General features: G+C 42.6%; 2 protein-coding genes across 2 annotated transcripts in view; one reads left to right on the top strand and one right to left on the bottom strand.

Annotated features, from left to right (window-relative positions):
* Window positions 1-2,738, top strand: part of LOC308378536 (zinc finger CCHC domain-containing protein 2-like) — a 40,985-nt gene extending 38,247 nt beyond the window's left edge. The window contains exons 13-15 of the mRNA XM_080855477.1: window positions 169-1,102; window positions 1,232-1,707; window positions 2,604-2,738. Coding sequence (XP_080711603.1) covers window positions 169-1,102; window positions 1,232-1,707; window positions 2,604-2,668 — 1,475 coding nt within the window. The 3' untranslated portion in view covers window positions 2,669-2,738. The remainder of the gene's footprint in view (window positions 1-168; window positions 1,103-1,231; window positions 1,708-2,603) is intronic.
* A 7,863-nt stretch (window positions 2,739-10,601) lies between these two features.
* Window positions 10,602-13,473, bottom strand: LOC308378152 (leukocyte elastase inhibitor-like; the record flags this gene model as incomplete). Its single annotated transcript, XM_080854990.1, has 6 exons — window positions 10,602-11,003; window positions 11,303-11,470; window positions 11,551-11,693; window positions 11,884-12,001; window positions 12,202-12,342; window positions 13,297-13,473. 6 exons carry the CDS (start codon window positions 13,471-13,473, stop codon window positions 10,602-10,604), a joined length of 1,149 nt encoding a protein of 382 aa, XP_080711116.1.
* Between the last annotated feature and the right edge of the window lie 8,837 nt (window positions 13,474-22,310).

The raw sequence follows: 22,310 nt of genomic DNA, 5'->3' as shown, positions 1-22,310 counted from the left end.
TTTCTTCCGTTACCTTTCTTCATTCTTTTTCCATACCACCCTTTTCTTCCGTTGCCTTTCTTCATTCTTTTTCCATACCACCCTTTTCTTTCGTTACCTTTCTTCATTCTTTTTCTCTACCTTCCCTTTCTCTTTTTTCCTCCCTCCCTCCATCCTCTCCCTGTGCAGACACAGACAGCTACTCGGATGACTGTGGCAAGGCTAGCATGGAGCCGTTCCTCTCGCTGAAGGGCTTGGGCCCCTCGCCAGTGGCCCCCGTGCACCCGCTGGTCCTGGGCAAGCAGCCACGGCGAGGGGCGGCCCCGTGCCCTGACAGCCCCCTGGCAGCCGTGGAGTTCCCCCAGATGCCTTTCGCCGTGCACCCAGTGTCCTACATGTTCCAGAACGGGTCGGCGGCCGCCGCTGCCCCCGCCTTGCCTACCCTGGCCATGGACGCCAAGGGCTTGATGTTGCCCCTGCCTGTGATGTTGCCCGGCTCGGCCATGCCCCCACAGGCTCCGCAGTCCGGCGAGGTGGCGCCAGACGCGTCTCTCGGCCCCACAAGTCTGGGCTTGCCCGCGGGTCTGGGAAGCCCCTCGCTGCAGCCCCTGGTGCAGCGCTTCAAGACTGCCGGGCCCCAGACGGGATCCGAGAGCGGCTTTGGGGCCCCGGTGTCCCATCAACCCCCGGTGGGTGCCATCAGCATCAACCCAGCCGCCCCCAGCACATACACGTCGCCCCTCCAGCCGGCTTACCCCAGCACCCCTGAGTCCATCCCCATTGGCTCCATGCCCCTCTCCCCCGACATCCATGCCAAACCCCCGAGCATGGGCCTCCCCTCGGGCATGCCGCCATCTTACAGCCTCCCCATCCCCACCTCCATTATGCCTAGCATAGGGGCCGGTGCTGTGGTGAGTACACAGAATGCCTCAGCCAATCAGGTGCCGGCGGTGGTCCCCACCCACTCCCCTGGACCTGCCCCAAGCCCGAGCCCCGCCCTAACGCACAGTATGGCACAGAGTGACAACACCTCATACATCAACAGCAGCACCTGCGGTGGCAACAGCCTCGCCAAGCATCAACAACAGCCATTACCACAGCAGCAGGGCCCTCCTCACCCCCAGCAACAACAGCCTATGGGCTGCGGCGCTTGCGGTTGCCGTGGCAGCTGTGGCGGCGGCAGCAGCGGTGGTGGTGGTGGTGGTGGTGGTGGCGGCGGCGGCGGCGGCGGCGGCGGTGGCCATGTGTCCAGTTACTACTTCCACCAGATGGCGCCGGCGAGGCAGGTGTTCCAGCAGATGCCACACATCTTCCCACTCTCCTCCCTCTGCAGCAGCAGCTACCTCAGTCAGGGGGCGCCACAGGGTAGCAGCACCACGCAGCTGCCCTTCTTCCCACAGGGCGTCGCCACTGCCACCTACCCGGGCGGAGCGCTGCTGCACACGCACGCGCACGCACATGCTCACGGCCACACACACTCGGAGCACGTGCTGAGTGGACAGGCCGCGGCTGTGGCCAGCTACGGGTTCCAGCAGATGGCGGCCTTCAGGGGCTTCTACCCGCAGGTCTTCCCAACCACCATGGGCCCCATGCAGGGTGCCGGCGTGGCCATGGCGGGCGTGGGGGGCATCAACAAGAAGAATGGCAACATCTCCTGCTACAACTGCGGCACCACCGGGCACATTGCACAGGACTGCAAGCAGCCCTCCATTGACTCCACACAGCAAGGTAGCCTTCAAGGAGCTTCATGTCTTTAGTCTGTACATCCGTATAAACCGTGGTTTGTTTGGTTTCACATAGAAACACCCTAAAGGGATTTATTTTGGAACCTTTTCAGCCTTGAAGAACAAGGGATTTATTTGAAAACTCCTCTGTAATGCCCTTTATTTCTGAGGGTTCTAAATATAGCCTCTATATTCTGTATTCTGGCAAAAAGTGCACATTCTAGGCCCCTTAGCAGGTTCTAGGCAGGACCCACAGGATTATTACCAATAAATCCTTCACATAGGCTGTATATATATACAGCCGCGGAAAAAATGAAGAGACCACTTTTAAAAAATTATCAGTTTTTCTTTTTTTACTATTTATTGGTATGTGTTTGAGTAAAATTAACACTTTTGTTTCATTCTATAAACTACTGACAACATTTCTACTGAATTTCAAATAAAAATACTGTCATTTTGAGCATTATTTGCAGAAAAATGACAATTGGTCAAAATAACAAAAAAGATGCGGCGTTTCCAGATATTGATTTCTGATCTCTTCCTAAGTTAAAGCATTAGTACTGTGTAGTTTAAGAATGAATATGAACTTGTTTTCTTTGCATTATTAGAGATCTGAAAGCATTCCATATATTTTGCTATTTTGACCTATCGTCATTTTTCTGCAAAAAAAATGCTCTAAATGACAATATTTTTATTTGAAATTTGGTAGAAATGTTGTCAGCAATTTATAGAATAAAACTAAAATGTTAACTTTACTTTAACTCATACCAATTAATAGTAAAACCAGAGAAACTGATAATTTTTAAGTGGTCTCTTAATTTTTTCCGCGGCTGTGTATATGCCTTTAAAATATTTCACAATTTGGATCTCACTCACTCTTGCTACTCTCTGTCACTCCAGGTGGTTTCCGGCTAAAGTACATCGCCTCTCACAGTTCTGAAGCACTTGACAACACGGAAGGATGAGTCGCTGCACCCACCCAACATCTCCTGTTCGACATTGGCAATCCACCTGTAAACACTATATTAGGAGGGTGGGGGTGTGCGCTGAGCTCTTCATCTCAACGCCACTCCTGTCCCACCATTTCACCTTTGCATTTCTTCAGGTGTGACTAAAGACTTAGCAAACGTGAATACTTGTGCCTCCATGTTTGTAGACAAGAGGGAGAGATAGCGAGAGAGAGAGATAGATAGAGAGAGAGAGAGAGAGAGAGAGAGAAGCTGTCTTGCTTCATGTAGGAACTCTTTCCAAGTGGCTTCTGGTATTTTGCACTGAAGACTCGCCCCAGGACAGCGGCTTATGTTTACTAATTTATTTTTTTAAATGTTTAAAAAAGAAAATAACAAAAGGCATATGTGTCTCCTACGAGTATGAAAGGTTTTTAAATGATTTGTTCATTGATTTAAAAAGGGGGATCCAAAGTGGTCTAAGTCAAGGGTTTCTTACCTTTTTTTACAATTGTATATTTATGCTCTGGCAAAGAAAACTATGTTTGGTTAATTTGTATTATTGTTGTTGATGTTGAATTATACAGTAAAGAAAATACAACAAAAAAGGGGGAAATAGAATTTTGTTTCCTTTTTTCCCTTTTGCTGCAGTGTTTTGAATGTACAACAGTTTAAACTTCTTAGTGCTAAGGAATTTCAGTTTTACTCAAAACAAAAACAAAAACATTTGAGCGCATTTCCAGTCTACATAATGTGAACGCCCAACTACAAAGTTTCTTTTATCATGTTTTCATCATGTCATAGTGAAAAATGGCTGCTGTTATTTTGTTCTCGTTTTGGCAATAAGCACTATATCAAGTTAGGGTTCTACAAAGACTACCCTCATCAAAATTGAGTTCAAGGATCTTGCAATGACGAACAGCACTCGGCATATTTTACTAACTGCTGTGTAATCCCATCCAGTAGGCCTTAGACGATGCACTGTGCTGTATTGCCACTAGATGGTGCCATTGGGTATCACAGCTCTCCCTAACGCCAGTCAGTGTTGACTTTCAAGCATAGCGCTGTTGGCTTGTTGGAATCGATGCGGTAGCTTCCCCTCTGGAGAAGTGACATTCTGTTTGTTTTAATTTCTCTTTTTTACCCACTGTTCACTTTACAACCTCGTTGTTTGTCCTTCTTTATTTTTGTATGTGTGTTTGTTTTAATGGTGTTTTTTTCTCTCGTGCAACTATGATATACTCTGGTTTCACCAAGGACAAAGCCTAGATTAGTAGACTCTCAGCAGGTCATGCCAATTTTAAGAAACATATGCATAGTTAGACCCGATAAGGAAAATGGAATAGGATCGTAATGAACATAAGCGCTACGGTCACTGTCAGAAAGAAAACTTGCCAGAGAAGGAGAACACTGACATTACTCTCGTACTCCATCTTGTCCAGGTTAGGTTATTGATTGGATTATTTTGCTGAGCAGTTAAGATTTCAGTTCAGTGCTTAAGGTTTTTCTGAAGTGACTGCTGAAATTGTAAACCTATTTTGCTTGAAGAGAAGAAGAACTACAACAGAAACATGATTTTACACTTAAACTAAACTTCAATTTGCATAGTGGGACGTAGAGGGACACAAGAAGGCCGAAATGCTTACATGGTAAAAGGTGGACCACTACATTTAAGTTGATGTTGTTGGATGAACCTTGCAATCTCATGAGATTGTTGTACATATAAATCTGCCAGTTATACTTGTCAAACTTTTTAATGGTTAAAAAATGCTGTACTGTGTACAAGGTAAACTGTTACCTTCAGTTGTGTGTTTACTGTATTTGATATCTAAATGTCATTATGTACTGGAAAGGTCAAATATATTTCTAGGACGATTTGGATTTTACGCCAATTGTTGATTTTTTTTTCTCCCTGGAATTAACAGCAATAAATACAAAATTCAACTGCCTTGAACTTGTCTTGGAGTTAGAGTTCCAGTCTTGATGCAATGACTTAAAATCCAATCAAAACGTATGCATCAGTGCACCACTCATGCACCATGTACCCTTGTTTATCTCTTAGCTCTTGTTTGTCAATTCATACAACAACTTACAAACCTTGTGGGGCCCCGGAGCAAACTGCTGATCACATCAACGGCTGCACCAAGTACCAGTGCCCTGGGCCTCAGGCACTGTCTACTTTTGAACAATGAAGCCCTAGCATGGATCCCAGACACAAACTTAGTTATTTAACTATAGTAAGAAATTTATTTCGAGACATACGAATATATATACTCTAGCGTTCAAAAGTTTGGGGTCACTTAGAAATGTCCTTATTTTTCAAAGAAAAGCACTGTTTTTTTCAAAGAAGATGACATTAAATTACTATTCTAAGTGGAAATATCTGGTTATTAATGAAATATCTACATAGGTGTATAGAGGCCCATTTCCAGCAACTATCACTCCAGTGTTCTTATGCTACATTGTGTTTGCTAATCGCCTTAGAAGACTCATGGATGACTAGAAAACCCTTGTGCAATTATGTTAGCACAGCTGAAAACCGTTTTGCGGGTGAGATAAGCTATAAAACTGGCCTTCATTTGAGCTAGTTGAGTATCTGGAGCATCACATTTGTGGGTTCGGTTATACTCTCAAAATGGCTTGAAAAAGATAACTTTCATGTGAAACTCGCCAGTCTATTCTTGTTCTTAGAAATTAAGGCTATTCCATGTGAGAAATTGTGAAGAAACTGAACTTTTCCTACAACAGTGTGTACTACTCTCTTCAGAGAACAGCAGAAACGTGCTCTAACCAGAGTAGAAAGAGAAGTGGGAGGCCCCGATGCACAACTCAGCAAGAAGACAAGTATATTAGAGTGTCTAGTCTAAGAAATAGAAGCCTCACAGGTCCTCAACTGGCAGCTTTTTAAATGGTACCCACAAAACTACAGTGAAGAGGCGACTCTGGGATGCTGGCCTTATAGGCAGAGTGGCAAAGAAAAAGCTATATCTGAGACTGGCCAATACAAAGAAAAGATTGATATGGGCAAAAGAACACAGACATTGGACAGAGGAAGATTGGAAAAACAAATTCTGGACGAATTTTAAGTTGGAGGTGTTTGGATCATACAGAAAAAGATGCTGGAAGAGTGCCTGACGCCATCTGTTAAGTATGGTGGAGGTAATGTGATGGTCTGGGGCTGCTTTGGTGCTGGTAATGTGGGACATTTGTACAAGGTAAAAAGGATTTTAAATAAGGAAGGCTATCACTCCATTTTGCAACGCCATGCCATACCCTGTGGACAGCGTTTGATTGGAGTCAATTTCCTCCTACATCAGGACAATGACCCAAAGCGCACCTCCAAATTATGCAAGAACTATATAGGGAAGAAACAGGCAGCTCGTATGCTGTCTGTAATGGAGTGGCCAGCGCAGTCACCAGATCTCAACCCCATTGAGCTGTTGTGGGAGCAGCTTGGCCGTATGGTACGCAAGAAGTGCCCATCAAGGTGCTTCAGGAAGCGTGGGGTGAAATTTCTACAGATTACCTCAACAAATTAACAGCTAGAATGCCAAAGGTCTCCAATGCTGTAATTGCTGCAGATGGAGCCTTTTTTGACAAAAGCAAAGTTTTAAGAACAAAATTAATATTTCAAATAAAAATCATTATTTCCAACCTTGTCAATGTCTTGACTATATTTTCTATTCATTTTTTAACTCTTTTGATAAATACAAGTGTTAGTTTTCATGGAAAACAGGAAATTGTCTGGGTGACCCCAAACATTTGAACGGTAGTGTATATACACCTCAGAAGCAAACGTTTTGACCTAGGCAGCACTGGTTAACTACAGGGACAATTCACAGCGTTTTAATTGTTTGTCTAAACAAGCAGTCTCTTGCAATAATTCTTGCTGCATCTGACTGATTCTATTAGAGTGTGAGTTCTATTGCTGGACTGTACCTACTACTCAAAGAGGCTGAGGCTATATGAGGCAATATATGTGAATATATGTGCATCATGTTAATATATTGCCTCATATATATGTTAAAACATTATTTGTTTTTTCCCCTTAAAGCACAAATACTGAGCAAATGGCATTACATTTCCAGTAGATTTATTTGACATGTGACATGGTATAACAAGTCAATAACCACATATGATTTTTAAATGTCTTTGGCTGCAAGAAATGCTCGTGTTACAACTGCCTCTCCCAGGTTCATAGTTAGGTAGAGTAACATTCTTAAAGCAAATGAGAAGAATTAGAATTTATAATAAGACTTTAGGTTACAGGTAGCTAGTCAGACAAATAAGAAGGATTAGAATTTATAATAAGACTTTAGGTTACAGGTAGCTAGTCAGACACAGGATCTCTTCAGACATTCCTGAAACATCTTTCTATGTAGACTTCTTCACTGCTGCAGACTTCCTCCAGACTTTGCAATATGACTCTTAAGCTCAGCTGGTCTGGATGACCAGAATTACTTAGAATTGGTCTCAGATAGGGACAGGGAAGGTAGCCTCGCCTTCTGGGGAGCTGTACGGCCATAGAAGAGGACGCTCTGTGTGGGGTTGTGTCGGATGAAGAACAGGAAGGGGTGGTCCGCCATGAACATTATTGGCCTCCTCCTGCAACATTGAATCATGCTGGCAGCTGTAGCTGCAGCTGCCTCAGTGCCCTCCTCGTTCACTTCCACAAAGGACTTGTGAACAACTTTTGACAGAACCAGTTTGTCACAGGACATGCCGGAGAAGTTACACTTCTGGGGGTCAAAGGCATCCACCATGCCCATGCTGACCAGGATATCTTTGAGATCATAGGTCTCTTTCAGCTTGAACCTGGGGAGACCCACCTGGACCTCCACGGTGTCCATCATGTCAGACCTGGTCCACTCCACAAGTTTCTTATACGTGAGCATCTGCTCCAGCTTAGGGAGTGGCAAAGAGAGTTTTTATCAGAGCAATGACTGGGTATGAGAATGTCTGAATCTCTAATGATCCAGGTTGGACCCTCTGTTACATAGCTAGCACTGCTGACGAAAAGGAATAAGCTTTAACCTTTAATTATTTGTGTTGCTATAACCTTTAATAGGTTAGGTTAGGCTGATAATAGGTTAGAGATATTTCATTCATATAATGTTGTATTTTTTTCATTCAGTTCTATGTTAGAAACTTTAACACTACTCTGCACGTCACTGTTTTACCTTCTCCAGTCCAGTGGCGTTGTCCTCCATGTTCTTTGGGAGCATAACGAGCATGCTCATGTCTTTGTCCACATAGGGGAGTTCCAGAATCTGGCAGTTTGCATCACGGATGTAGGTAAAGGGGGAACCTAGCTGTTTGATGCATCATTTGCACAGGCTTACTTTCATTCTGCAAACAGACACAAGGACTTAATACACACAAGCACATGGGAGGGGAGTTAATTAGCAACTGTTTTTGACAACCATTACCTTGTTGATCTTAAATTTAACTTCACTGGTGCGAGCACTGTTGAACTGCTTCTCCCAGTTGCCTTTGAAGTAGATATTTGGATCATTTTTCACGTAACCTGCATACACCAACCTGGTACAGTGGCACAACAACAGGGTGTAGAGGCAGGGCAACTGTTGGTGATGCAAGGACTGGACCTGCGACTGACCCTCTCCTCCCTGCTAATATTTGCCCGCCATCTGCAACCAACCACCCCCCCCCCCCCCCCCCCCCCCCAACCAGGTCCAGTTCACCAGTACCCCCCGACTGGCAGCGCCATGAGCCAGGCACAGGTGAAGAGGCCGGTATCTTCTGCAGTCGCACCGGCGGCTGTAAACTCGTGCCCCCAGCGAGAACTCTTCCCTGCTCCACACTAGGGCCCTCAGCTGTTCATTCTGTGTCCAGTGACCTCACAGGGGCCTGTGCTGGGTGCTGCTCCACAGGCTTTGGGTGCCAGCCCCTCCTCTGCCTCTCGTGCTCCAGTCCGAAAACAGACCTGCCGTGTTCTGCGCAACACGTGCAAGAAATGCGGGCAGTTCAGGACAGTGGAGACTGGACACAGCCAGTACAAGGGCATTATATACTGTAGAAGCTGTTCCCAAGGAGCAACGCATGAAAAATAAATGAATAAATGCCCCCCCCCCCCCCCCCCCCCCCTCCTAGAGGCATGAACCCTGCTTAGTGCCCCTCAAGCCATTCCCATCCCAGTTTCACACTTTATGTATATGTTTTCTGTTATACATTCTATACTATGAAATGTCCATTCTCGTTCTGTGGCTGGATTGTATGACTGAGAATGGATTTTAAAGGCAAGGATTGGCCGACGAGACCTGAGCGGTCCTGATCCAAGTAGCGCCAGCTGTCTAAAGTTCTCTGGTTTTGGGAGGTTGAACATTGCCACTCAACTGGATAAGGGTTACAGGCTGTCTTTGAGATGGTGCACTCCATGCATGCTACTTGCACTAACACAAAGTTATTTTCTATGACATAACTTATTTTGCTTTTGTAAAGATTAGTCAATAAATATTGTTGGTTTTGACTTTATTTGTTGCCCCCTTCTTTATGTTGTTACAGGGGCATATCATGTGTCCTGTTAAGCTATTTTACATCATACAATATTTGGGAAATGTGAATAATGAATGTGAATAGTGAAGTTGGACAATTTATTGCGGAACCATCTCACTTTTTATTTTGGAGGCTTCTGGATGCAACTTTATTCCATGGATTTCCACCTGTAACTTATGTAGCTAGAGGGGAAATCTTTTTGTTGTGCGCTGCCATCTAGTGGACAAAAAGTTATGGCTGTATGAGTTAATCAGCTCACAACAAATAGATACAATTGTCGTGCTTAATTTACCTACCGAATGGGTCGCCTTAATCATTATAAAAAAAATTGCCCCGCGAGAATTTTTTCAAGTGCCGCCACTGGTCGAGTATAAAGCATTAACCTGACCGGTGGGCTCCAGCACGCTCGCTTCATTGAGGCAGAGGTACTGTTTGCATCCCCTACGTGCTTTTTCACTGCGGTTTTATGTCAGAACAGCAAGACTAAATAGGTTCTATGCATGCGCTCAACCCAGTTTGTGAGGGATTGCACAATCTGATAGCACAGCTCGTCGCCGCCTCACCGTCTCGCTGTCTCCTGTCTGTTTGAACAGGACATGCGCATATTCTGACTGACACTGTTCATCTGTCCTAATTGAATACATGTATTACTTATTATAGCTTGTATCTACTATTCATTTTGAGCATTTTGATTTGCAAGCAGGAAATGAAGCTTCCCTGACTGCCCCCCCCCCCCCCCTTTGTCTTTTGCATTCCACGGTAAAGACTAAAACTAATACTGAAACTAATACTGAAACTAATCAAAACTAAACTCAAACTAAAAAATAAACTAACTAGCAGCCCCTCTTTAAAAACTAATTCAAACTAAACTGAAAACAAAAAGTCAAAACGAATTACAAATAAAAAACTAGTGAAAAATACAAAACTAGAATAACCTTGGTTGTTACCAACATCTGGTGAACAATTCATGCAATTCATGCCAGGCCAGGGAGCCTTTTCTCTTTCTCCTTTAAAATATATATTCTGAATCGTTTTTCAGAAGTGATCGCAGTGCAAATCAATAACCACATACAGATTCAATGATTTATTTAACTGCAAAAACTGCCTTCATCAAGATAATACAGTGAGGTTAGAGTAAAATTCCAGTCTTTCCAGTAAGAATAAAAAGGCAGTAAGGCTTTAGGTTAGTTACAGGTAGCCAGACAAAGGATATACCAACTTGATATCAGTCATGTATAAGGCTTCATCATCTTTCTTTATAAAAGTTGATATTCAATTTACTTTTTTAATTTACAACAGACAACTTCATTAATGCTTTGCAATCAGGCTCTTAAACCCATTTTGTAGAATAATCTATAGAGACAATGTGTCCTCTCACTGGTTTTATGAATACATCCAAGGTCTGGTCTTTGGCCAAGAGAGGGAGATTGTCCTCAGCTTAAGGGGAGCTGTAGCGGCCATAGAAGAGGATGCTCTGTGTGGGCTTGTGTCGGATGAAGAAGAGGAAAGGGTGGTCCGCCATGAACATTTTTGGCATCACATAGCACGTAATCCCCATGACGTCAGCTGTAGCTGCAGCTGCCTCAGTGCCCTCCTCGTTCACTTCCACAAAGGACTTGTGCACGACCTTGGACAGGACCAGATCGTCGCAGGACATGCCAGAGAAGTCACACATCCCTTCTGAAAAGGCATCCACCATGCCCATGCTGACCAGGATCTCCTTGAGATCATAGGTCTTTTCCAGCTTGAACCTGGGGAGACCCACCTGGACCTCCACGGTGTGCATCATGTCAGGCCTGGTCCACTCCACAAATTTCTCATACGTGAGCATCTGCTCCAGCTTAGGGAGTGGCAAATAGAATGTTTATATATCAGAGCAATGACTGGGTATCTGAATGTCTGAATCTCTAATGATCCAGGTTGGACCCTCTGTTACATAGCAAGCACAGCTGATGAAAATGACTATATACTTACTTATTAAAATATTAGTTTGTAGTTGACTAAAACACTTACGTACATAAGATATAACCTCTAATAGGCTATGTTAGGCTGATAATAGGTTAGAGATTTTTCATTCAGTTCTATGTTAGAAACTTTGTATCTACCTATCTAACACTAATCTGCACGTCACTATTTTACCTTCTCCAGTCCAGTGGCGTTGTCCTTCATTTTGTTTGGGAGCATAACGAGCATGCTCATGTCTTTGCGCTCATAGGAGAGTTCCAGAATCTGGCAGTTTGCATCAGGGACGTAGGTAAAGGGGAACTTAGCTGTTTGATGCATCATTTGCACAGGCTTACTTTCATTCTGCAAACAGACACAATGACTTAATACACACAAGCACATGGGAGGGGAGGTAGTTATCAACTGTTTTTGACCACCATTACCTTGTTGATCTTAAATTGTACTTCAGTGGTGTGGTCACTGTTGAACTTCCTCTCCCAGTTGCCTTTGAAGTAGATGGCGTTTACCAACACAAGTCTTGTGTCAGTACCCAAAATCCCTTTAGCCAACAAATCCTTGATTTTCTCTACAATTAAGATGGATCAACAAATCAAGAGGAGAGAAATTAAACACAAATAATTACAGAGAAATTGAAATACAAATAACGAATAAGAGGAGCTGTTTCATTTATTACAGCAGTGACAGAAAGGTTTCAAAAAGAGGTGTTTTGTATGTAAGGTTATGCTGTTTGGGTTTCAGCGCTGGTTGGTGATTACCTTGTGTCTTTTGCTCCACCCATTTGTTGATTTTTACTCGGGCCGCTTCTACATTTAAGTTGAAGTCAACAGCCTCCAACTCGGCAAGGTAGAGTGTCTTAGTGTCAGCAAGGAATTTCTGAAGAGTGAGGGGGGGGGGGGGACAAGGAATGATGGCTTGATTAAAGTCAGGTCAGAACCATAAAGGCCATCATTTTTTGGCACTAACACACCCAGTTTCCTGCTTCCTTTACTGGCATAGAAAATAATTGACCAAGGTTGAGTGGCCACTGATGAGTGCCAGTGACACTGCTGTCTGTGTTAAGCAGATGGTCTTACCTCAACAAACTGGCAGGTCTGCTCTCCATAGAGGCGATTGGCCAGACTCAGTGCATATGGGGCTCCGTCTTTGTTGAGTTCCGCGAAGAGATTTTTGAAACCAACATGGACATCACCCTCAACTTTGTTAAGGTTCAGGGTCTTCAGGGGAAAAGGAAACAAGGATTATTGATAAGTGTTCATTTATATTGTGCCGATAAAACTATGGGTCGGTTAATATTAAAGGTTGTATGGTCCAGTCTATCGTCTTTTCCTCAACACTTTTCCTTTAAAACGTCATGAGGTCAAGGAAAGATGTGAAGTACAATTAATAAGGACTTTGGCAAAGACAACCGCGGTGCACAGAGAATCCGACCGCATATACTAGGCTACTAATTATGCGAAGGTGGACGTTATTGGCTTGCGTCGCGTTGATCGGTTGTTGATTGGGTTGTTGTTGCTGTCGTAAGGAATTGTGGGGCGATACTATCTCATTTCCATTCATAAAGGTTGCTCCAGTTTACCCTATACTAAAGGAGATTAAGCATTAAGCTTCTTTCCTACGCATTCATGTCTGCCAGCATCATTTTGCTCAGTTAAAAGCAAAACACACTATCCGAACGAATTGTCTCTGTTCAATAAAATATTTTTTTAAACATGTCTTCTGTATACGGGTAATCGTCATTAACTATAGCCTAAGTATAGGCCCAGGTAACATTTACCTCTCACTTCCTCAGAACCAGAGTGTTCCGGTCCGCTTGTTGTTGCTACGTTATGGACGTGCTACAAATGTATTGTGTAGGCCTAGTCGAAAGAGAGATCGTCAGTTTTTGTTTTTTAAAGTTCTAAAAACAGCCAGAGGAGTTTTGGGGGTTGCTCAGCTGCATTACTGAACTGTCCTGTTCTGCTCAGTTCTTGTGGGTAATAATAACATGGACATCACCCTCGACTTTGTCAAGGTTCAGAATCTAGGAAAAAGGTAAAAGGATAATTAATAAGTGTTCTGTTCCTATATTCTTTGCTCACTTATCATTTACATCATACACTGAATGCAGTTGCCCTGAGTTAAGCTATCCATGGCTTCACTGAGCTGTGTGCATTGTGAACTGAACTTACCTCATGCATTTGGGCTGCAGTATTTCCCTTGGCTCCGAGAGAGACCATGGCCAACGCAGAAGAGATGCTGAGTGGTGAGTAAAACACATTGCCGGTGTTCTTGGACTTCGTGATCTCTGTGATCTTCTTGAAAAGTTCAAGAGAGAAGGTTGTGTTTGCTGCTGCAAGTGGCTCCATTGTTTGACCTATAGAAAATGGGATAAAGGAGTCATAGGTGCCACAACTGTATTTAATCTCACCGTACCATTCTAATGGCTATCAGAGAAGGCTCTTCCATTGAGGAAACGGAGGAAGGACCTCCCCAAACTTTTTGAGAATTTATTTTTTTAATTGAACTGACTAAACTCCTTTAAAAATGCAGTTTGATATCAGTATTTAATACTATGCATATTATAATTCGTTTCCCTGAGTTAAAATAACATTAGCACCCCCTATCGTAACCAGAAATTACTGAACCTACTGAGATCAATGGACTCGGTCTCTGATACTGGCGGCTCGTGGGGCTCATTACATTGCCCAGGGGAGGAAAGACCTCCCTAGCGTCTGAGTCTGCGCCAACATCGCTTAACGGATTTGGCGTTGGAGGGAGGGGATTAGACATTAATACGAAAGAAGTTACTCTCTTCAACCATTCTGCTGTAGCCTTGATACCAGACGGAATTTAGCCCCGACCGTTCGGTCTGGCACTGCTCCGTTGGGGAGAAATTATCAGATTTCAGAAACTGATCTGACCAATCAAATTGTCAGGGCGGGCTTTATACAATGATGGACAGATGATCAACCGTAACGTAATCAACTACGTCATCAACGCTTGGGTTGAATTCCACTGATCTCAAAATAAAGACTGGATAGCCCATCCCATGGTTTTAAAGTGGGGCCACAAGCAAATCGTGGCGGCCATTTTGTTGGGAACACTTTCCTGCTTGAGTCTAATTAATTTGCATATTAAGCCTTATAGTAATTTCAAGTTTGCATAAACCTTGTTATAGAGCTTGTGTTTGCTTGAATACAAATATTGAAACTTGCTCCTCTATCTTATTTTATTAGTGTTGATTAGAACCTGGCCAATTGGTAGCTTTCAATAACTTTATTTATAAACACAAGTTTAATGGATATTTGCAAGCCAGAACATGAAAATACACACTGTGGGAATGTATTTGTTCAACTCTAGGGCTATAGGTCAAACCATGTAATATAGGCTAGCTTATAGTTAATATGTCGAATCTTACTAATAAGTCAAATCATGGTCAAATCAGAAACTACTTTAATTTGGCTTTACATTCAAATATTATAGTCTTGTCTTTTTTTTTTGGAATTATTTTGCTCAGGCTAGGTAAATCTATTGTGCATCACGCTGATTTTAAAATTAGCTTGATGATAAATCATAGGTCTAATAAAAAGCCTACTGGAATAATTTACTTACGAGTGGAAAGTACATGGAAATTGTCTCTTTTTCTGGGATTCTTCGTCTTCGCTTGCACTTTTGTTGTCATTCTGCAGTATTTTCGGGGGTTTTTTCGCTTGTTGCAGGCGAAAGCACAACACCATTTTTCCCAATTGCTGTCTATGCATAGTTTGTTTCAAAGTTAATATTGTGCAACAACATGGCGCCGGTCAATTTGCGCGAGCTTCAATTCTCGTGGACCGAAACCAATAGGATGCTCTCAAGGGCGTCAGTTTGTTTTTAGAAGTGGTGGGGACAATAACCATAAGCTTGAGAGTGGTTTGAAAAGTGCTGGGTACCCTTATGTAAGCTATTCATCCATTCAACGTTGCATTACAATATGCTCTACAGTGTATTGTCAGGTGTTGAAAACCCCATTCGAACAATAAAAAATAGATAATCTCGATGTTGACAACAGCACCAGCTTGCTTATTTTACCAGATCATAACAGTCTCAATTTAAGACATACCGTTAGCTAGGCTAGCTGTAGGGAACGTTACCTCATCTGTGAATAGCAAGCTAACATTCGGCAAGGTCAACGCCACATCTTACCTTATCACTGTTACCAGTATGTGATTTTCCAAATTAAATGTAGGCTAGAGTAATTGACATTTAATAACACCTAAAACAAAATTAGACTGACGGAAGAGATTGACAGAGGCAGCGACGAGCTGCGCCTCATCCGTGTTATAAGCATAGACATGTATAGATAGACACCGCCTCCACTACTTCAGCCCGTTGCCTCGGCGAAACGCGTCGCCGCCATTTTGGGAAAAGAGCTCTCTGCCGTCAGAGGTCTGTCAGACGTGTCAAACAGGCGCAAGTTGCCAGGAGCTGCGGTTTTTCTGGATAAAAATCACGATAACCTTTTACATTTCGCAACCAATTTCATGGAGTTGTCAAGCTAAAAAGGCACCGGATGCCTAAAAGAGCCCGGGTGATGTAATTTTGACTTTCGAACGACTCTTGAGTGACAGTTGCTATGCCAACGCCAATACGTCACCCTAACGCGATTTACTCCAGAGCATCTTGCATTGTACTTTGCTACCTGAGACCAGCTTGCTTGTATTTGACCTACAATAAACCAACCAAAACAACCATGTGCTTGATGTTTGACTTTGGTAGGAAAGTGGTTGATTCGCTAGTTGGTTATAGTATCAAAGTAAGCACATTTCATTAGCTAGCTCGTGCTAGTGTAACGAGCTATCTTGTTAGCTTGAAGCTATTCATCTGTTGTTGTGCTTAAATTAAGAAAGTCCTTAATGTGTTGTGATTTTAAGACATATCTGACGGCACCCACAATTAAATTTGAACAAAACAGGGCATTGTTTGCACAACATTTTACTAAAGAACAACGGGGGCTTGCTAGCTTTGACATGCTAGCGGACATTGCTAACTTACAGGTTACCAGCAGGCAGGTGTAGCTAAAACTTTTTATTCGCTTAATATTGTGCCTAAACGGATACTATGTACCCCGACACTTTTTGGCTATCAGTCAGAGAGTCTCAAGAGTAGTTCGAAAGCCATCAGCTACGTTTTAGTCGCTTAATATTGTCGCACAAAAGGAGGAATTGCTATTAGCAATACAGATGCTAGCGCGCGAAACCTGTTGATGTGTGCTTACTTACAAAAGACCGGCAGCCAATATTAAGCGTGTAAAAAGTACCTGATGGCTTTCGAACAACTCTTGGGACTCTCTGACTGATAGCTAAAAAGTGTCCGGGTGCGTAGTGTCCGTTAAGGCACAATATTAAGCGACTAAAAAGTAGCTGATGGCTTTCGAACGACTCTGAGACTTAAAGCTAATAAGCGCCCGGCCTACGTGGTGACTCGATTACGTAATGCTAACGTTGGCATAGAAACTGTCACTCAAGAGGCGTTCGAAAGTCAACATTACGTCACCCGGGCTCTTTTTGGCATCCGGTGCCTTTTTAGCTTGACAGAGTATTCAAGGGTTTATGCTCTATGTGAAGTCAAATCGCCAGTCATACATGTGCATGGGTCTATGATAAACGCTCACTTTTCTTGCAAAACTCGTGCATTTTGAAAATACTGAGAAGATCTATAAACTATCGAAATAGTGCTTCTTTAGTTACTAGTATTGACCATCATTAAGAGAAAGAGCATACATCAAATAGTGAGAAACTGGCAGTCAGTGTGTTTTTCATAGTTTAATAGTTCCTTTTCAAGTATGTGCATTAAGACACCTTGAACAGTGCAATTGGCAATACACAGTTATTTCACAATTATATATTGTGTCAATTGCACTGCATAGATCTGAAAATGTTAAGAGCATGATTGTATATTATGTCAAATTGTACAAATTATAATATGAATATACTTATACTTAAAATATATTATATTGTATCACATATTATATATATCATATACAGCCGCGGAAAAAATTAAGAGACCACTTCAAAATTATCAGTTTCTCTGGTTTTACTATTTATTGGTATGTGTTAAAGTAAAATGTACATTTTTGTTTTATTCTATAACCTACTGGCAACATTCCTACCAAATTTCAAATAAAAATATTGTCATTTAGATCATTTATTTGCAGAAAAATGACAATTGGTCAAAATAGCAAAAAAGATGCAGTGTCTTCAGATCTCGAATAATGCAAAGAAAACAAGCTCATATTCATTTTTAAACTACACAATACTAATGCTTTAACTTAGGAAGAGTTCAGAAATCAATATTTGGTGGAATAACCTTGATTTAAAATCACAACTTTCATGTGTCTTGGCATGCTCTCCACCAGTCTTTCACATTGCCATTGGGTGACTTTATGCTACTCCTGGCGCAAGAATTCAAGCAGCTCGGCTTCTTTTCATGGCTTGTGACCATCCATCTTCCTCTTGATCACATTTCAGAGTTTTTTTTATGGGATTCAGGTCTCGAAATTGGGCTGGCCATGACAGGGCCCTGATCTGGTGATACTCCATCCACACCTTTACTGGCCTGGCTGTGTGGCATGGAGCATTGCCCTGCTGGAAAAAACACTTCTCAGAGTTGGGGAACATTGTCAGAGCAAAAGGAAGCAAGTTTTTCTTCCGGGACAACGTTGTACTTTGCCTGGCTGAGGTTTGTAAAAGACCATAAGGATTGAACTAAAGCGGACTGGAGGGTCTCCTAGTTTGTCTTCTCTGATGAGTCCAATTTCACAGTAGGTGCAAGACTCTGTGGCTTGTAGGCCTCTCCAGGTCTCCGTCTAACCATCAGACGCCCATGTGTTGGGCAAAGCTGAAAATTGGACTCATCAGAGAAGACGAACTAGGAGACCCTCCAGTCCGCTTTGGTTCAATCCTTATGGTCTTTTACAAACCTCAGCCAGGCAAAGTACAACGTTGTCCCGGAAGAAAAACTTGATTCCTTTTGCTCTGACAATGTTCCCCAACTCTGAGAAGTGTTTTTTCCAGCAGGGCAATGCTCCATGCCACACAGCCAGGCCAGTAAAGGTGTGGATGGAGTATCACCAGATCAGGGCCCTGTCATGGCCAGCCCAATTTCGAGACCTGAATCCCATAAAAAAAACTCTGAAATGTGATCAAGAGGAAGATGGATGGTCACAAGCCATGAAAAGAAGCCGAGCTGCTTGAATTCTTGCGCCAGGAGTAGCATAAAGTCACCCAATGGCAATGTGAAAGACTGGTGGAGAGCATGCCAAGACACATGAAAGTTGTGATTTTAAATCAAGGTTATTCCACCAAATATTGATTTCTGAACTCTTCCTAAGTTAAAGCATTAGTATTGTGTAGTTTAAAAATGAATATGAGCTTGTTTTCTTTGCATTATTCGAGATCTGAAGACACTGCATCTTTTTTGCTATTTTGACCAATTGTCATTTTTCTGCAAATAAATGATCTAAATGACAATATTTTTATTTGAAATTTGGTAGGAATGTTGCCAGTAGGTTATAGAATAAAACAAAAATGTACATTTTACTTTAACACATACCAATAAATAGTAAAACCAGAGAAACTGATCATTTTGAAGTGGTCTCTTAATTTTTTCCGCGGCTGTATATGTTATTCCATTGCACATTATACTGAGTCATTATATTATATTGTATTATATATATGCTATGTTATTTATATTACAGTTCAACTATTGAGATGTGTAGGCTATGCACATACTTGCACATACTATGCACATACTTGAAAAGGAACTATTAAACTATGAAAAACACACTGACTGCCAGTTTCTCACTATTTGATGTATGCGCTTTTATAGTTTATAGATCTTCTCAGTATTTTCAAAATGCACGAGCTTTGCAAGAAAAGTGAGCGTTTATTATAGACCCATGCACATGTATGACTGGCGATTAAACTAGCGAGATTCAAAGTAACGTAGAGGCAAATCTTTTTCACACACTTCACGTAGAGCATAAACCCTTGAATACTCCATGAAATTGGTTGCGAAATGTAAAAGGTTATCGTGATTTTTATCCAGATAAACCGCAGCTCCTGGCAACTTGCGCTAGTTTGACACGTCTGACAGACCTCTGACGGCAGAGAGCTCCTTTCCCAAAATGGCGGCGACGCGTTTCACCGAGAAGCAGTGGAGGCGGTGTCTACCTATACATGTCTATGGTTATAAGGACTAGGGCTGACTGCACACGTCACTACGGTTGCGTGCCCTGGCGGGGCGTGTTGCGTGTATGTATGCAAATCCAAATTTAAGAATCCTCTCGAGAATCTCAATTGGCACAGGCACAGCTGAGCTGAGAACACTTCGGCTGTGGAAGAACCAATTTTCAGGTGTTCATTAATAAGGTGGAGATATTTTCTTATGTTGAACTTCCGAAGTCCGTAAAATACATTTAAGTGAAAAAAATTTGAAATATAGTCACCATAAGTGTGAAGACAGCTCGCCAGTAGGAGCATAAAGTCAGTCAGTGCTTCTTCATGGTTTCATTTCTTAGAAAAACTAAACTTGCGTTGTCGTCAACGGCTTATAAAAATTGTATATATAACTCATTTGCTCCACACGTAGCCAGGCAGATTCCTGCCTGCTATTTTGTACTGTAGTTCACAAAAACACCCTGGAACAACTTGTATCTCACATACGTATGCCACTTACAGAATAAGCAGTCCAATGGCAACCAAGTGCGCAGTCCTTCCTCCCTCACTTTAAAAAACACCAGCCGCCACTAATGGCCATACACTAAAAAAGTTATGAGCACCACACATAACCAAGGCTAAATTGTAGCAATCATAGAGAATTCCCCATTGAAAAGCTCTTTAACACTTAAGAAAGTCAGTAAAACTTACCGTTCAAATGTATTTCGCCTCTGATATTAAGTGATTTTTCACCACCAACGCAGAGATGTGAATGTTACTCTCACCTCACTTCTCAAATGTATATTCCACTGCATGCTCAGCCTCTCCCCCATTCCATGGAACAGGTTGGCTAATATAACTCAGAAATGTCCTAAGTACTACTAGATGTACAGAGTCTGCCCCGGGGGCGTTACTATAAAGGGTGCAGCAGGTGCAGTCGCCTAACATGTTTGAGCCTTATAACAACCTGTCTGAGTGGTATGATGTCCTGGTTGTGCGGGTTATCGCCAGCCCATCCTCCGAACAGATTCACCTTTGTGTTGTTAGATATCACTGAGTTGATGCACTCAAACTAGCTTCCTGCTATTCATGGGGATTTAATCAAGGTACTCATTCACTGTGATTAAATCAGGTTCAATCATCCACTCAGAAATAGTACCCACCTCTAGACACACCCATTCCCTCCCATATCCTGGATGATTGTATAAATATCTGTTACTCCTCTCAGTATGTTGAGAGAGATACCTATCGTGTACCATGCGATAGGTTTGTCCTGTGACGCTGGAATAAACATATTTCTACTCTGGACACTCTCCCAAGTTTCCTGATTATCTGCAAACCTGACCTTGGATCCAAGACTAAGACAGACTTCTTTCATCTGGCGTTTCCACCCAGTTTCAAGAAGGAAAAAGAAGAAGATAGGATACGGAGTATAATCATCTTTCCTTTGCTGAAAAAAAGAACGGAAAAAGCTGTGTACGTCAGATCCATCTAACAGATATAAGGACTTGTAAAAATTGGGCCCATAAGTGAACCTATTTTTTCCGAGACAGATCATTTATGAGTGAGTGGTACATTTTAATACTTAATTGTATGCACTCGATATAAGGACTTGTGAAGATTGGGCCCGTAAGTGAACCTGTTTTTTCCGAGACAGATCATTTATGAGTAAGTGATACATTTTAATACTTAATTGTATGCACTTTGGTTTTTGCGGGACAGAAGTTACCGTATGGTGTGTATGTGTTATGGTGATAAACCGTTTTCGGAAAAAACATACAGTGCACGTCGAACGCAGAGTAGACTGCAGATAATTGCAATTGAGAGTTTGCTTATTTTAACTCAGTGAAGAGAAGGCTTCAGCTGTTGTTTTTGTGATCCATATTTTGGCAAAAGCCAAAATGATCGGAAAGAACGAAAAAGTTAAGCAGAAAACCACCAATAAAAAGGGTGGGCGAGCAGCTCCTGAAATTGATGAAGAAACCATAATTTCATCTGTAAGAGGTTTCATCAATGACCATTTGAAGGTAGATGTGCTACAAAAGAAGCTGGAAAACAAATATGACATTGTGCCTGACAGTGACAATTTATGGCCGATTGACGATGCAAAACGCGCATGGGGAAAGATGCAGCGGCTGTCGGGTACAAACAAATTGCCATACGCTTTGCTAATTCTGAGTCAAGTCACACGTAGGCAAAAAGCTGTCCAGAAGGCTGAGAGAGAGGCGGAGTTTTCAAAGTTGAAGGCCGAAAAATCTGAGACCGAAAGACAATTGATTGTGGAAAAGAATAAAACCAGAGCTCTAGCGGAAGATGTGAGATCGCTGAAGGCAGAGAAAATGTTAACGACTCAGGCTGGGATTAATGTTTCTGATCAACTGACGCTACCTGGCGAGACCTTGTACCCCTTTCAGGAAATGAGGGAAGCGGCTCAGTCTGAAACACGAAGACTGTTGCAATCAGCAATGGCTCCCCACACAGACAGCGACGTGTGTGAGGACAGTGATGACGCAATGGACTCGGATAATCCAATCAAGCTGAGACCTTTAACGACCAGGCATGCCAGTGGAAATGTGACGTATGGATATAAACCGGCAAAACCCCAGGATATTGATCAATGGACTAAAGACTTGCAACATCCTCGCAAGTCGGGCATGGAGGCATGGTCCAAAATCAACCGTCTGCGAAACATCTACCAACTCCATCCTTTAGACGGCGTGGCAATGATGTGTACCGTACTCAATGCCTCTGAATCAATCAAAATAAGGCGGGCTGTTGAAAGAGGTCTAGGAGACAGTCAACAGAAGATAGACGAGGGCTGGCAGGCATTACGTGATTACATCCAAAGTTCCACAAACGCCACCACTGATTGGGCCAAGATAGCCGCCTGCAAACAAAGGACTAATGAGGCTGTTGATGACTTCTCACAAAGATTCATTGAAACCTTTTTAAGACACTCAGGCATGAGTGGTTTGACAGAGGAGAACATTGGAACAAGCGACAAT

Source organism: Sprattus sprattus (genome assembly GCF_963457725.1).
Source record: "Sprattus sprattus genome assembly, chromosome: 17".
In the NCBI taxonomy this organism is placed as follows: domain Eukaryota; kingdom Metazoa; phylum Chordata; class Actinopteri; order Clupeiformes; family Clupeidae; genus Sprattus; species Sprattus sprattus.
This window is presented reverse-complemented; position numbering and strand designations above follow the sequence as displayed.